General features: G+C 47.5%; 1 protein-coding gene across 2 annotated transcripts in view; it reads right to left on the bottom strand.

The window, feature by feature from the left end:
* Positions 1 to 1,574: 1,574 nt before the first annotated feature.
* The window catches only part of SLC1A3 (solute carrier family 1 member 3), a 73,357-nt gene continuing 58,727 nt past the window's right edge, over positions 1,575 to 16,204 (bottom strand). For both annotated transcript variants that reach the window (XM_059694925.1, XM_059694926.1), the window contains exons 5-10: positions 14,085 to 14,127; positions 10,592 to 10,884; positions 7,789 to 8,022; positions 7,051 to 7,245; positions 5,349 to 5,483; positions 1,575 to 3,824 (exon numbers count right to left, since the gene is read on the bottom strand). In XM_059694925.1, the coding sequence (XP_059550908.1) occupies positions 3,620 to 3,824; positions 5,349 to 5,483; positions 7,051 to 7,245; positions 7,789 to 8,022; positions 10,592 to 10,884; positions 14,085 to 14,127 (1,105 nt within the window). In that variant the 3' untranslated portion in view covers positions 1,575 to 3,619. The remainder of the gene's footprint in view (positions 3,825 to 5,348; positions 5,484 to 7,050; positions 7,246 to 7,788; positions 8,023 to 10,591; positions 10,885 to 14,084; positions 14,128 to 16,204) is intronic.

Below are 16,204 nucleotides of genomic sequence, written 5' to 3' on the forward strand. Positions count from 1 at the left end.
CGTCGATCAGCTGCCTCCTGCACGTCTCCCACTGGGGATGTGCCCGCAACCCAGGTACGTGGCCCTGACCGGAACCGAACCGGGGACCCTTCAGTCCGCAGGCCGACGCTCTATCCACTGAGCCACACCGGTTTCGGCAGGATTGCATTTTCTTATCAGAAACACGTTAATCTAAGAGGTGTCCATGGCTCCACCTGGGAACAGACCTGTCCTATCACCCGCAGAGAGAGATCGGTGCTGCTCCCCCAGCATCTAAGTCACACTGACGGCTGCCCTGTCCCTTCAGGGCAGCAAGGCCTCCACCATCTTCCCCTCCGATCAGCTTCAGAGGCGGTGCCGGCGGCAACCAGGCAACCAGCTGCAGGCAGAGAAGGAAACCGTGGCCGCAGTGGGAAGCCTCCTAGCGGCCGGTCCGTCTCTTCCTGCGCCCCTGACGCCCGTGTCCAGGACGACCCAGGTGTGCGCAGCTGTGCCCGTGTGGCTCCCTTAGGGGGAGCAGCTCCCTGAGCGGAGCAGCGTCCTCCCAGGGCCCCCATCGGCCTTTCCAACAGCACAGATGCCGGAGGAAAGTCAGGGTGTACCAATCAAACAGTGGTTTGTTCATTTGTGGGTCAAAAGTTCCTTTAGAGAAATGGGTGAAAATGAAACATTTCTACCCCAGACAAAGGCAAACGCACAAAACTCTCCCATGATTTCAAGGGCTCGGGGAACTCAGGGAAGTCTTCCCGCGGATGACCTAGGGCAGTGATGGCGAACCTATGACACGCGTGTCAGAGGTGACATGCGAACTCATTTTTTGGGTTGATTTTTCTTTGTTAAATGGCATTTAAATATATAAAATAAATGTCAAAAATATAAGTCTTTGTTTTACTATGGTTGCAGAGATCAAAAAATTTCTATATGTGACACGGCACCAGAGTTCAGTTAGGGTTTTTCAAAATGCTGACACACCGAGCTCAAAAGGTTCGCCATCACTGACTAGAGGTTAGCGGCCCTTCCTCAGGGGTCTGTCCTGAAGGCAGCGGGTCAGATTAACCGGTCTCCAGATGCAAGCCCGGCCTGGGCCTTCAGGACACCGCCTGCCAGTTATCTATTAAAAGGCATGATGGGAAAGCACCAGGCATCCCAAGTCCGTCCTCACGACGAGAACTCACCAGCACAATGGCTGTGTCTGACCTGTTCCGTGAGGACGGCATGCAGCTTTCACAAGTGGCGGCCGTAATCACATAGATAAACCTCCCTGATCTCAAGATCAGACAGGAAATCACTTTTTTCAGAAGAACCGATGGTGGCATTCGGCTTTTCTCATGCCAACGTGGAAATGGTTTGGTTTGTCTGAGAAATGCTTCCCTCCCCGCCCTCCTGTTCCCAGTCCAGGTCTCAGAGGTGGGCAGGGAGAGGGTTTTGATTTTTTTTTTAAACTTATTTCCTTGTGCCCGGCTCCCCCACCTGGTCCTGCATAGATTTTACCTTGTAAGAGAAATAAAACATTGCTCAGAGCTCTCTGCGAGACTTTCCTGAAAGGAAAGCTTGTTTTCCTTCAGGGAGAATAACAACAACAATGTGCAAAGGTGTCATGTAAAACTAGTTTTTCTTTATTGAAAATACTTCTACAAGGTAAGGCTCCCCGCCCACCTGGGTGCGTGACCCCGCAGAGCCTGTGATGGGCGGGCGAGAGGCTCCGTAAGAAATGGTTAGTGTATAAAAGTGATCACATCGCGTAACAAGTCACTTGACACGATTAATTTTTGCTCTACCAGTGTAAGATGACATCTGCGTACAGGAACTTCTGAAGCGTGTTCCCCAAATAGAGCCTCGACATTTAAGGGTTACTCCACACCGGCCTAATGTTAACTTTTACGCATACATAATGCTCGGAGTCTATATAAAAATCTCTCTAATTGCAAACCGGAGGACGCATGTCTAGATCCTCAATCTGTTAGCATCATTAAGTCCACCCTCCACCATGTTCAGTCAGAAACTCAAACTCCGCTGGCTGGCACCGTCCGACAGCTCCCACTCCATGTGTGTGGCCGGATGTTCCTTGGGGGGGGCGGGGGGGGGGGGAATTAATCTCTAAACTGGGAGCTGCCTTGCCTGAACCAATGCCCCGGCCGTTTTTTTCTTGGAACCACATTGACCATGTCTTTATACTGATTCCTCGCCTACCATTTCTCTCAGGGACACAAATAAAACCAAGCAAAACCCCACTCCAGCGGAAGGTTTTGAATGGTTAGGTGGAATTCCAACACAAAGACATATCTTGTTTCCCTCATTCCAAGGACTTTTGATTATAGTCCAAAACCTTTTCAAATGGGAGACCACCCACCCAGCTCACAGACCTCTATTAGAGAGAGCGCTCATTCGTTTGACTTGTTTAAAATATATAACAAGGAATCTCATATTCTGATATGCAGACTTCCTTGAGGAATGTTTCTGAACTGAAGAGAAAAAGTGTTTCTGGTTAAAAAAAAAAAAGAACCTCTTTCATTAAAAAATTCTTCCTTAAAGATGACCTCTATGTAACCTTGATATTTAAAAATCCTCTTTCGAATGTCAACTGTGCTTCGTTCTTCCCTAGCTGGCTATTTCATGTTCCACAGTAAGACCATGAGCACCCTTGCTAGTTGCTAGTCTTACATTTTAGTTTCTAAAAGTCTACCGTCAGTTGAGGAGTGGTGGGAAATATCCTTCCCAGACCAGTCCAGGGAAGGGTAAGAAGAAGGGAAAACTCCCCGTCGGGAAGAACTGAGTGAAGAGATTGTGAATAATTCCACGCCTCCTCTGGCCTGGTGACGTGTACAGCTGACATTTTGTATACAGGACCTGGCCACCCACACCACATCCTGCTCCTACTCAGAAGCATTCATTCCCCATCAACATCCATGGGATGATGCTTGCTACTGGATGTTCCCAGGGGAAGGGAGGACAGGATATTTGGGTTACAAGTGACCACGAAGGCGTTTAGGGCACTCACCCATTTTACAAATGAGGACACTGAGGCCTAGAGATAACACGTAACTTGCCCATGGCCACATGGAAATTTCACTTTATGCACCTCCTCACAGCTGTGCTAGGTGTGGGTTCATATGGTCCTGCTGCTAATAAAACAAACACACAAATCAGGGCAGAAAGGGGAGACAAGCCTTCTGTCCAACTAAAAACCAAGTGCAGTTTATCAAGTTGTTCTGTTTTGATCCTAAAGTTGAAGTGTGTTCTGAAGGACTTTCAAAGTTTGAAAGTTGATTTAAGCACATGTTTAGCCTACTATTTGTTTGACTCTAACTTATAAAAAAAATCACATTTACAGGATTGTGTGTCACATAAACTTGCAAAATCTGATCAAGGCTATTTTTTTTTTTTTTTTTTTAAATCTCGGTACCTTCTTAGAGAAGACTAACATGAAATGACCTGAAACCTTCGAATGCGGGATGAACACTACACATGTCGGCCGCTGCCACACCCTCCCTCGTGTTTGGATGCACACTTGCAAATCCTACCAGAGTTGGGAGGACAGGGAGTAAGGGGCTTCCTGGAGAGGATAAGCTGTAACGAGATGGAAACATTTTGTCATGGTTTTCAAACCCTGGTGCTCAAGAGAGCATTTCTTTCTGTTAGTCTACATCTTGGTTTCACTGTCGATGGGTTTCTCAGTGTCGCTCTCCTGGGCAATCAGCTGATAGGGTTTCTTCATTTCGTTCTCTTCGATCACTGAGTTACCCATCTCCACATCTGGGTTCTTCAGTTCATGTCGAGACAAGTGCTCCACAATGCCGGCCCCCAGGGAGTCTCCCAGCACGTTGGTGGTGGTGCGGAGGCGGTCCCTGGGGAAGGCGGGGAGAAGGAACAATGAGGCTCCATCAGGTGACCCCAGCTCGTGTTTTGAACCCCCCAGGAAGTTTTGAAGCATCTCTTAAAATTCTGCTTGGTGTATCCCCCAACCACCTCATTACATAATCTATACATCACCTTTATAATAGCAGTTATTACAAGTTATAAGGACCTTTAGATGATTAATTTTCAGTTACTAGAGTACCAACAGTGGGGAATGATCCTTCCCTTTCTCCTTTTATTTAAAATTTCTCTTTGATTCTCTTTCCTACAACTCACCTTTCTTTACACCCAGCGGTTCTCAAAGTATAGTCCAGAGACCCCCTGGGTGTCCCTGAGGCCAAAACTATTTTCATAATAATGCTAGGAGGTCATTTGTCCTTTTTACTCTCATCTCCTCAAGCATGTCTAGCGGAGTTTTGCAAAGACTACAACAAAAGATGCAACCGACTGAATACAGAAGCAGCCGGGAGACCCCAGCCGTCTTGCATTAAAGCCAGACATTAAGGTGATTTGCAGAAATGTAAAATGATATCATTCTTTCCACTACATTTTTGGTTTGGAAAATGATTTTTCTCATAAAAATGTGACGTATGTTCACATGTAGCGGATTTATTATTGTAACCTTTAGATGAAGTCCACATTTTAAGACTTTCTGTTTTTCTAATCTGCTACGTGTTGATACAGATGACCCACGTAGATGAGAGGAGAAGCCAGGGTGGCTGGGTAAAATGCCCCGTGTCACAGAGCCAGGATGTGAACACAGATCCAAGTGACGTGGAACTCATGCTTGCAGCTGATCTCCCCCCACCCCCGAACCCGTCCTGCCGTGGGCACACGGTGGGGCTCTGGGATCCTTAGACCTGGTGACGTCAACCTGTGTTGACGCCGCACAGACTGTGTCCTTGCAGGCATTCACTTTGGAAACCCTGGGGAGATATTGCTGCAAGTGGATGGGAACTTAGGAGAGAAAACAGGCGGAGGAGTCAGCTGGAAGGGTGAGGGGTGGGGCCTGGAGGGTACTTGTTGGACCCTTCCCCAGAGCCAAAGTCAATTCCATGTAAGGATGCTGGCTCTCTCCCCAGTGCCTGCCGGGCTGCCCGCTCCCTGCGGGGCTCAGAGGGGACCCTCTGTGCCGCATCACGCCACTGGAATGGGCAGCAAAGGAGGACGGGCCCGGCCAGCGTGGAGGCCTGCCGCTCTGTCCGCCGCGGGAAGGTTGTGCAATTCAGAAAGGGCCTTGCTGGCTTGTGCTGGCTCTGCGGACGGCGGGTTTCCCAATCCCCGAGTGGCTTTATGGAGTGAGAAGTGTAGCAGCCACATGTGCACCCAGGCTGGTGAGGGACTGAACCCACATGGCGTCTGGGGCTCGGGCTCAAGCAATAAAGACAATTTAATAGCTGGCCTGGCTGCCCCTCCCTGGGGAGCCCTTCCGGCAGGCGTGCCAGGTGCCCTATGCCCTAGGCTGGCAGAGGGGCGCCCTACGGCAGCAGCCGGCACAGCCCGAGCTTACTCACAGGAACCAGTCCACCGCGATGATGAGTGTGATGTCGTCGGTGGGCAGGCCCACAGAGGTCAGCACGATGACCATGGTGACCAGGCCTGCCTGAGGGATCCCGGCGGCCCCGATGCTGGCCGCCGTGGCTGTGATGCTGCAAAAGAAGTTCCCAAACAGAAACCATTTGTACGAATCTCCCCCGGTGCCCTGCAAACACCCAGCGCAACATCTGACTTGCCAAGCGAACAGACGAGGATGTGCTTTAGAAAACCGAGAGCCTGTAGAAAACCCATTGAACGAACCGTCATGTTCACGAACATTTACGAATGGCTTACTGTGTGCCATCGGATACGCTAGACATGGCTTAGCTCATTTGATCCTCAACCACCCTCAGGGAGTCGGTCCTATTATGATTGCCATGTCTAAATGAAGAAACTGGTGGCTATAGACTTCTCACGTACCTGAAAATATTTTGTACGGTCTAAAATACTGCATGGTTCAATAACAAATTGTGTCTAAGAATTTCTCTGTCCAAGAGGAGAGCTATAAACAGATGGAGCTTGCATGGTTAATGAGGTCAGAAAAAAATCAGATTTATCAATGAAAAAGCAAAATGATTATGAACTAAGTTCTGTAGCACTACAAATATTTTGTATGGAGACAGTGTGGACCCAGTTTGTAAGGCACATACCCTTGTCTGGGGCTTGGTTTGTCAAATGCCTACTTGATAGGCGGGTATGAGAATGTGAACATGTTTTAAAAGTAGTTAAGTCTTGCCTACATGTAAAGTATTGATAAAGTAATGAGACTGTTCATGGATCCCCCACATTGGTCCCCTTCCATGGTATTGGGATTTGTAGCTGGTGTATGGCTGCTGGGAGTGAAGACTACATTTCCCAGCCTCCCTTGGACTCCTTTAGACACAGTTCTGGCCAATGAGACATGCATGAAAGTGATCAAGCAGACTGTGCACCGCCTTTTCTTCCCTATGGCTAACATTTGGAGGTGGTGATGAGCCACCTTGGACCATCTGGGTGAGGGTGACGCCCCAGGGACGATGGAACCACAGGCCTGGGCCTGGTACACATGGAGCACCTCCCAGCCACGAGGGCTTGTGGAGCAGAGCCCAAAGAGAGAAACGCAGTTCTGTCTTACTGAAGTCACTGTTACTTCATTTTTTTAATGCCTTTTAAAACTGGAGTGAGAAATATCCATACTATCTATTCTGTAGAAAGATGTATTTTTCTATTTCTATGTATTACATATTTCTGTTTATTTCTTCAAAGAGAAAGAGCTAGGTATATTTATAGATGATATACTAATAAGTAGATCAATCAAGTGGCAAGTGCTATGTGTGGTGTGATTCCATTAACCACAAATAAAAGGGTGTGTATGTCTCCGCATAAGCAAAATTCTTCATACACCAGACATGAACAGTGCCACCTACAGCACGATGGGGAGTGATGGTGGCAGGCAAGCTTCATGTTGACCTTATACATTTCTATATTATTAGACTTTCATTATTAATGAATATGCACATCTGTAATTAAAAAGAAACAATAAGTAAAAATAACTAAATATCAAAAATAAACCTATTCCCACAAACCTTGACCTCCCATTTACGTGTGCGTCCCTTCTCACCAGTTTCTTCACCTGATCCCTGATCACTGCCTCATCATTGAAAGTGACTCTTAAGAAAATGTGTAGAACTTTCCTTGTACCTGATCGTAATAATCTGTCCAAAGTTCAGGTCAAAGTTGTTAACTTGAGCGATGAAAATGGCAGCCAGAGCCTCGTAGAGGGCGGTCCCATCCATGTTAATGGTGGCCCCCACTGGGAGCACGAATCTGGTGACGCGTTTGTCCACGCCGTTGTTCTCTTCCAGGCACTTGAAGGTGATGGGCAGGGTGGCCGAGCTGAGGACAGTAACACAGGGCATGTCAGCTGACTGTCCTGATTGTGCGGACCGGGCCTGAGTGTTTGGTGTTTTGGACACAGAGTTCCTTCCTGTTCAAGGAAGCGAGTCAGCGCCCATCGAATTAGGGGAGCCTGGTCAGGAACAGTGGGGGTCCTCTTATCGGGTCCCCTGGCAACTCTCCCGCCTCTGGATCCTCTGTGAGGCCTCACTTGTCATCATTTCCCGTCACCACAGCCTGTGGCAGGTGACTGCCGTCTCTCCCTCAGGCCAGCTCAACGGGAAGAGGGAGGTGACAGTGGACCAGGAAGGAGAGCCGATTCCATTTTGTGCCCCCACCAGGTATACAGCCAGCCAGCCCTTGAATCCCAAAGGGAGTCTGATTAGCGTCCGGAGTGAAAAAGCCAATTCCTACGCCTGGAGGTTTAAACCCGCCCTCCCCACCAGGGTCCCCAGGATTCAGGTCCTCCACCTGAACCCCAGGATTCTGGCTCACAGTCAAGTCTGAGGTCCATGTTCCGACGGGAGTAAGCCACACACACACCTGGAGGAGGTTCCCAGCGCCGTGATGAGCGCCTGCAGCAGCCCTCCGATGAAAACCCAAGGGTTTTTCCGCGTCACCAAGAAGTAGAGGAGGGGCAGGACGATGACGGCGTGGATGAGCAGGCCGATGATGACCGTCATGGTGTACATGGCCAGCTGGCCCCCGATCACGCCCATGTCCTCCATCTCGACTATTTTGCCTGCAATCAGGAAGAGGATGCCCAGGGGGGCGTACCTGTGTGGAGGACACGGGACAGTCGGGAGTCTGGTTGCCGACAGGCCCTGCTGCAGAAGGGACCCGGGGAGGAGGGAAAGTGGCACCGAGTTCTAGCCAAACCTTCCCACCAGGACCGCTGTTGGCCCTCGGAGAAACTGTGAGCTTCTCTCTTTTCTTTTTTAAATATAAATTTAAATATAAACACTGCGGAATTAGGCCTTCCTCTCACCCAGAATTTCTCTAGGTTCATTGGTAAGAAAAGACAAGGACAGAGGTTTGGTTACCCACCTCTTTTCTCCTAGATAATTCTCTCTACACCTGGGTCCCTTTTTGGGTCCTCAGATGCCACCCACTCCGCTGCCTCCTGCTGACCTGCTAGGTGCTCTGAACCGCCAGAACCCACCCAACCCCAGACTTTAGGACACATTTCCCCCCCGCAGAGCCCAAGCCCCAAGCGACAGCAAGAGGCGCACGGTGCCCGTCAGTGTCTTGGACTGGCAGGCAGCTCTCTCATTCCAGGACGCCGTTCTAAGTTCTTCCCGCCTTACACCCGACTCACAATAATACTTCATATTCGTCTTCAACTCTTTTACTCAAAGTTCTCCTAAGAGGAGATTTTGTTACAGTGCCAACGGAAAACCAGTACCACTTGCCACGTGTAGAAGGCAATCATAAACTAAATTCAGGGCTATTGAAATGAATAACATGCATGTATCCGCCGCAACCAGGTTGCAGGTGTTCTCATTAAGTAATGATTAACCACAGGCGGCTACTGCCCCTTGCGATCCTTCCCCCGTAGACTCAGCAAGAATGAACGATGGAGACAAAGAATGGCTTGTACGTGTTCAAACAGCCCGGCTGCTTAAAGGACCCGCTGCCCGGCACTCGACCTCCTCCGACGTGGGCAGCCAAGGACAACCAAACTCACATGACCCGCACCTGAGAGGCCAGTGCTCCGAAGGAGAGGGGGCTGCTGGGAAGTGGGGGCAACACATTTCAGATAGAAAAATACAATGCTGCCTTTAGAAGTCCTTTGAATACACAGGCCAGGGAATTACGAGATAACCTGCTTGCAGAAATGTTGAATAACTTGACGTTGACTGTGCAGGCAAAATGCACAGCAAGAAACGCGCCCTGTGAGGTTCATTCAGCGGCCCTGAATGAGCTTCTTTCATAAAAGAGGTGAAAGGTGCAGGCATTTTAATAATATGAAGACAAATGCCCACTTTCAGCCCTGCCAGGATTTCAAAGGAGGGCCCCCAGGATTTCATCTGGGGGCTCCTGTGGAGACCACATTCTGACCGGTCTTTGTGCCCGAGGTTTCATTCCCATCTTGTGGAAACCCCTGAAAAATGAACGTCTCCAGGCTTTGGTGGCAATAAAGACAAAGAATATTTCTAATCCTGTTGGTATTTGTCTTAGAAATGGATGGCTTCCTGCCTCAGGTGCCAAGCAGGCGTCTGGGTTAAAAAATAAAGGTTAAAGCAATCAAAGGGCTTTCTCCCCACTGGAGAGAATTTACTTTTCAAGGTCAATGTTCCTCTTTGGATTTAGTCTTTTCCTTTGTCCCTTGCTCCCCACTTCATTTGAAGGGCGTTTGTGATAAGTTGTGGCTTGGCCCTCTCTACTACTGCCCAGGAGCGCCTCAGGCATCAGCAGACACTGGGTTTCTTTCTTAGGGCTCAAACAGAGCGGGGGATCAGAGTTTTTCTGGGGGCCCAGGGGCCTCTATGTTTGTTTCTCCTGCTACTGGGAATGCTCTTCCCCTGGTACCTGGCATGGTTGTCTTCGCCTGGTCCCTCAGGTCTTAGCAAAAAAGGTCACCTCCTCAGAGGCCTTTTCAAGGCAAGTTTGATGCCTCCTTCCCAGTCACTTTTTAATCACATCACATCACATCACATCACATAAAACAAAAGCTGCTGCTTTATTTTTTATTCACAGCACCTGTGACGGAAGCATATGGTTGATTTGTTTGTTTATCTTCTGTCTCCCTTAAAAGAATGTAAGATCCAGGATATTCTTATGTTTTCTTCATGGCTATATCCATAGTGCCTGGCAGGATATGCTTGGTATATAGTAGACACTCGATAAATATGCCCTACATGAATAACTAAGGAGATTTAAAATTGGGGAATGAGAGAGGGGATCCCATCAGCACGGGATAAAGGAGTTGACGCCTTTCAAAAACAGGGAAGCAAAGCTATTAAGAGAAGCTTACAGATGGGTTCAAGGCCACTGCACGCCCAGAAAATCACTGATTTGCCCGGCTGGTGTGGCTTAGTGGTTGAGTGTAGACCAGGAGATCATGGTTTGACTCCTGGTCAGGGCCCACGCCCAGGTTGTGGGCTCGATACCCAGTGGGAGGGAGGTGTGCAGGAGGCAGCCGATCAATGATTCTCTCTCATCATTGATATTTCTATCTTCCTTTCCGGGGGGAGTAGGGGGGAGTCATTGCTTTTCTTGTGCTTATCAGGATGAGATCATTGCAATGGCCACCCTGCCTGATGGCGTCGTCCTCAGAACAGAACCCGTGCTGACGGCCACACGCATCTTGAACATGGCATATTCAGCAAGTGGAAATACGCACCACATGATCACTGCCACCAGCCTCATGATGGCCTCGTTGAGAGAGTCGAAGAAGTCCCTCAGGGCTTGGCCCTGCTCCTTCATGTTTCCAATCACGAAGCCAAAGCACATGGAGAAGACGACCAGGCCCAGCGCGTTGACCCCGTTCACGGAGCCCGGGACCGGGACCATCTCCTCCGTGATCTTGGAAAGCGTCTCCATGGCCTCCGACACGTTGTTGATCACGGCGCCCAGGAGCGTTTCGTTAGACGGCACGGGCACTTTAATGCTTCTCTTCTCATAGTTGGTTTTAAACTTAAAAGGAAAAGGCACAACAGGGATTAAAGGTGGTATTTTTTCTGCTTTATACTTTTCTGTTGTCCAAATTTTATATTATACACATTACTCTGCAGTCTAATAATAGTGTTATAGAAAGTATCTATTGCCTGGCTGGTGGGGCTCAGTGGTTGACTGTGGGCCTATGAACCAGGAGGTCACGGTTCAATCCCTGGTTAGGGCACATGCCAGGGTTGTGAGCTTGATCCCCAGTGTGGGGCATGCAGGAGGCAGCCGATCAATGATTTTTCTCTCATCATTAATGTTTCTATTTCTCTCTCCCTCTTCCCTCCTCTCTGAAATCAATAAAAATATTTTTTAAAAGAAAGTATCTATGATCTATCTATCTATCTATCTATCTAATCTCTGACAAACCCCTACTTCCTCAGTGCACACACACACACACACACTCATACACATAACAAACCATCATAGGAAAGACATATCTGGTTGAAGATGTTTAACTAAATATACAGATGTGCTTTTGCTTTATTCTGAAGCCCTAATAAAATGAGTATAACAGCTTTAAAAAAAACTATAAACCCAAATATTCACAATATCCCTTTACCCTCAATGGGTTCATGCTATGGGATTATGGACAAATCACCTAACGTCTTTTTGCTCATGTTCCTCAGCTGTGGAACAGGGATAACTGTGCTGGTTCTAGCTCACAGGGTTGTTATGATGATCAAATTAAATAGAATATATGAGAACACCTCGTAAATTTTAAAGTACTAAATTAATGGTGGCTAATGGTGCTCAATAACAGAGCCCTTCACTGACTAGACTCAGTTGGAGATTTCAGTGGGTATTAAAATTCTTAAATCTCCAAACAACAGTCTTTAAAGCATCCCTGAGAATATCAATTCTTAAGAACAGGTGCTTGATTAATAGTTGAACCCACTTCTCAAGTCCGTAGTGGTATTTCTGCTTTTATTCAGAAGGTGGTCTTTCCCCATAAATTCCACATAAACGTTCCAGACAGGAGATATAAAGTATATTACTAAATAAAATGTATTGCCAAATAAAGCCCCTATCCTTCTATGATTTTAATGTGAGCAGAATTCCTGGCCTTCATGTTGATGAAGAAATTGCAGCCACAGGCAATTTCTGGGAAAATATACTTGCTTCCCCTTCAAAATCCTGTAAAGGGAATCCAAAACCAAGTGCAAGAAATCTCCACGAGTCATCAGCACTTTCCCCAGTGCTGCCAGAAACCAGCATTTTTGATGTCGCCCAGTGCCAGCTGACTAACTAGAAGAGCCAGACCCAGAGTACTGGGTTTGGCTGGTCAGATTGAAAAGGGGTTTTTTATTTATGGTTACAGTTGTTTTTGAATAAAAGGAATTAGATTTTGGCCTCATGGTCTTCTCTTCTTCTTCTTCTTCTTTTCTTTTTTTTAAAGAAAGGGTTCTGTTAGAATTTTGCAGTGTGCGCATGCATTACCTATTAAAAATAGTCAATAGAATTTTTAAAAAGGGGGAGGAAAACAAAGGGTGGCTTGTAAGTCTAAAACTTGGTCCTTCATGAAGTTGGGAGTTTGTTTTGTTTGCTTTACTGATCCTAAGCAGAGGGGTTAGGGTCTTATAACCCTATAAGCAGAGGGCAAACTGACGCCATCTGGAAAACTGTTTGGGAACTATTATCGAACCCAGAAAGTCTAATTATTTCCCTTTTAATATCTGGACAACAAAGCTTTTTTTATTCAAGTGAGGTTAGAATGAACTTTACGGAGTTTCTCCCCTCACAGTAAAATATATTTGTATTCAAAACACAGAGGGCCAAGGGTTGCTTGGATATCCGAGGCTAACAGGAACTGGAGCTCACTACAGCCTCCAGGTGGGGTATCCCTTCCTAGGGAGCAGATTGTTGGAGCAGGAAGATGATAGAATTTGGAGTTAATACAATGGATGTGAATCTGGGCCTGTCATTTACTACTGGTGAGAGCTTGTGCCCGTTATACATATAACCCCCGAGTTATCCTAGATGAGCTGCCTCATCAATGAAATGAAGACAAGGACATCCGTCATACTTATGTGGCGTCCAGTTCATAAAGATTCCATTTCCTTCTGATATGGTTGCTCCTTTAGACTCCATAAGCCTCTAGCAGACTTTTTAAAAAATGGCCCACTGATTTTTAAAAAATCAAATCCAGAAACTTGAATAATCTCCCTAACCTTTAAAACAGCTTGGAAATGCATTTCATGTTGGAGTTTGCCTGCTTGGTGGGCTTGTGTGTGTGGGAGGTGGGGGTGGGAAGAGAGAGGGAGTGTCCTGATTAGCCTTCTTATAAATAACAGAGATTCATTAAGCTCTTTGTAGGTAAGACATGCAGCATTTGACAACTAATAAGCATTCAGTGTAAGGTAAGACCCACCCCTGCTTCCTAAACTCATTAGAAAACTCTAGTACTTTCCCATCTGGTTGAGACGTTGTTTCTTATTGCAGAGATATGGACAAAAATCAACACTAATAAAAGAGAAAAATGGTAATTGGCGTACGAGCTACCCTTTTCATTGGCTAATCAGGGCTATATGCAAATTAACTGCCAACTAAGATTGGCAGTTAACTGCCAACAAGATGGCGGTTAATTTGCATATGTAGGCACAATGCAGGGAGGCGAAAGGGAAAGCAGGAAGAAGCCCCCTGCCACTGACAGTGATTGGAAACCCAGGGGGGAGCTAAGAGCTGGGGGGGCAGGGCAAAGGCGGCCCTGGGGCCGCCTTTGCCCTGCCCCCCAGCCATGATCGGAGAATCAGGTGCCTTTTCCGCCCTGGCCAGTGATAGCAGGAAGTAGGGGTGGAGCCAGCGATGGGAGCTGGGCATGGTCGAAGCCGGCAGTCCCGGGAGCTAGGGGTCCCTTGCCTGGGCCTAAAGCGAAGCCCACGATCGTGGGGCCGCTGCAGCTGCGGGTCCCCGCTGCCCAGGCCGGACGCCTAGGCCAGAGGCGTCAGGCCTGGGCAAGGGGCTGATCCTGCAATTGGAGGGAGATGGAGGTCAACGCCTGAGGGCTCCCAGTATGTGAGAGGGGGCAGGCTGGGCTGAGGGACACTCCCCCCCCCCCACCCAGTGCACGAATTTTGTGCACCGGGCCCCTAGTAAAATATAAAAGAGGGCCTCACTGTGTTGGTGTGCCACAGAGGAATTGCTAAGGTTGTTAGTAGCTGTAGAGTGTTTACCTGTTTAAAGCAGGCTTCCACCAGATTTGGAGGGAACATATTCCTGCAAAGAAGATAACAGTCACTTGGAAATTTTTCCCAAATAATAAGTTAACGCCTTAACTACCTTTTCATTCTGCCTAAGGGAAAACTGCATTGAGCTAAGCAGCAAATGGAAACAGAGAAAGATTTTGGCAGCTTTTATGACTTAAAATGCGGCATATGATCATCCCTAAGTGTGGCCCATGTAGTTCATATTTTTCAGGGAAGTCCCAAATTTAACTCACCTGTCCTCTTGTCAGACAATGGGGTTCTTCGTTCAGACATTATATTATCAAAACCCTGTTCCTTGGAAGAATCAAAGCGAGAATAGAAATGCCTCTTGTCAAAAGCATTCTGGTTAACTGCAGTTATTATTCAGTAAAGGCCACTGTGTTATGGTGCCATGTCATGGTCAGACTGTGGGATTTTGTTCTCCAAGAGTTCCTCCTGGAGGTCCGCTGGGGGATGGGACGTTGACACTGAATTGCTGGAGCTTCTGAGGCTCTTCTGTTGACTAATGGGAGGAAGGACCACACCATTTGACCTTGAGGCCTCTGTGGTAAGATCTGTCACTTCCTCCGAGCAGTGTTTGAATTTATGGCAGGGAGAAGATAAGGAGCCACACTCTAGCTGAGGAGTCTCTAACCAGATGCGTGACCTTGGTCAAGTCATGGCACCCATTTAGGTCTCAGTGACTCATCTATTTCATGAGGAAATGGCCTTACACTCTGATAAGAGCTCCAAGAGTGAAGACTGTGGGGAAAGGAGACATGGCCCGGGCAGTTGTAGAGTCTGACATTGTAGCAGTGGTACACTGTCAAAGTCATATTTGAAGTTTATAAATTCTTATCCCTTTCTTCCTACTGCCTAGACCAGTGGCTCTCAACCTTCTGGCCCTTTAAATACAGTTCCTCATGTTGTGACCCAACCATAACATTATTTTCTTTGCTACTTCATCACTGGAATGTTGCTACTGTGATGAATTGTCATGTAAATACCTGATATGCAGGATGGTCATAGGTGACCCCTGTGAAAGGGTCGTTCGACCGCCAAAGGGGTCGCGACCCACAGGTTGAGAACCGCTGGCCTACACCATCCTGTTTCCTATCCCATCTACACTCTACGGCTCTGCTTCTATAAACCTCAAGAGAAATGTGAGTTCAGGAGATTCTAGGATGAATGTTTAAGCCACGTGATTGGGTGGGGGTAGGTTAGTCACATAGGTATCACTGTAGCAAGGAAGGGCAGAACATATGGTACTCTGATGGGTCAGCCAGAGTGGGAATGACAAGATCCCAACTCTTCAAACAAGGAATAGAAATTGTACTGAAAAAGATTATATAAAATACTTCTAATTCAAACTACCTGAGGATAAATAGTTATGAAAAAAAAAATGGTGAAAAGCCTTAATTAACTGTATGAACAGAATAAGAGATAGCTATTGGATGACATGAAATTTTATAGGGTAGCTTTTTATCTCCAGATCTTTGCAATTAACTCCCTGAACAAGACTTTCAAGAAGAGGCCCTGTGGGGCTGGGTCATGCTTACATACAGACGGTACAAAGTCACCCACAGCAGGAATTGAGAAGTGTGGCCAAAGAGGCCCTTTGCTCCCCAACTCCCTGTTGAATCCACCTGTCACAGACCCGGTTGCTGAGTTGGCATATGAAATACAATCTCTAGGAGGAGTTTTTTTCAGATGATCAATGGGGATCCCCATAGGGTTGGTATCTAGGATTGGTACACCAGTCACGTTGCCAATAAGTTTGTAAGGAAGGGAGGGAAGGGCTAGATTTGGGGTTGACAGTCTGGGTGGGGCTACATGGTGGGTGGGGATGCCAAGCAGGTGGGAATTTAGAGGCCTGTGCTGGGATATCTTCCATTTGCCCTTCTAGATCCACCCTCCATGCTGCTCTGTGCCCTGGGAGGCTGACACAGGACTACAGCATGTGGGTTCTCTTGCCTATGGCTTCCTGTTGGGTTTGTCTAGATCAATGATGGCAAACCTTTTGAGCTTGGTGTGTCAGCATTTTGAAAAACCCTAACTTAACTCTGGTGCCGTGTCACATCTAGAAATTTTTTGATATTTGCAACCAT

The sequence above is a fragment of the Myotis daubentonii genome, chromosome 4, assembly GCF_963259705.1.
Source record: "Myotis daubentonii chromosome 4, mMyoDau2.1, whole genome shotgun sequence".
Lineage (NCBI taxonomy): Eukaryota > Metazoa > Chordata > Mammalia > Chiroptera > Vespertilionidae > Myotis > Myotis daubentonii.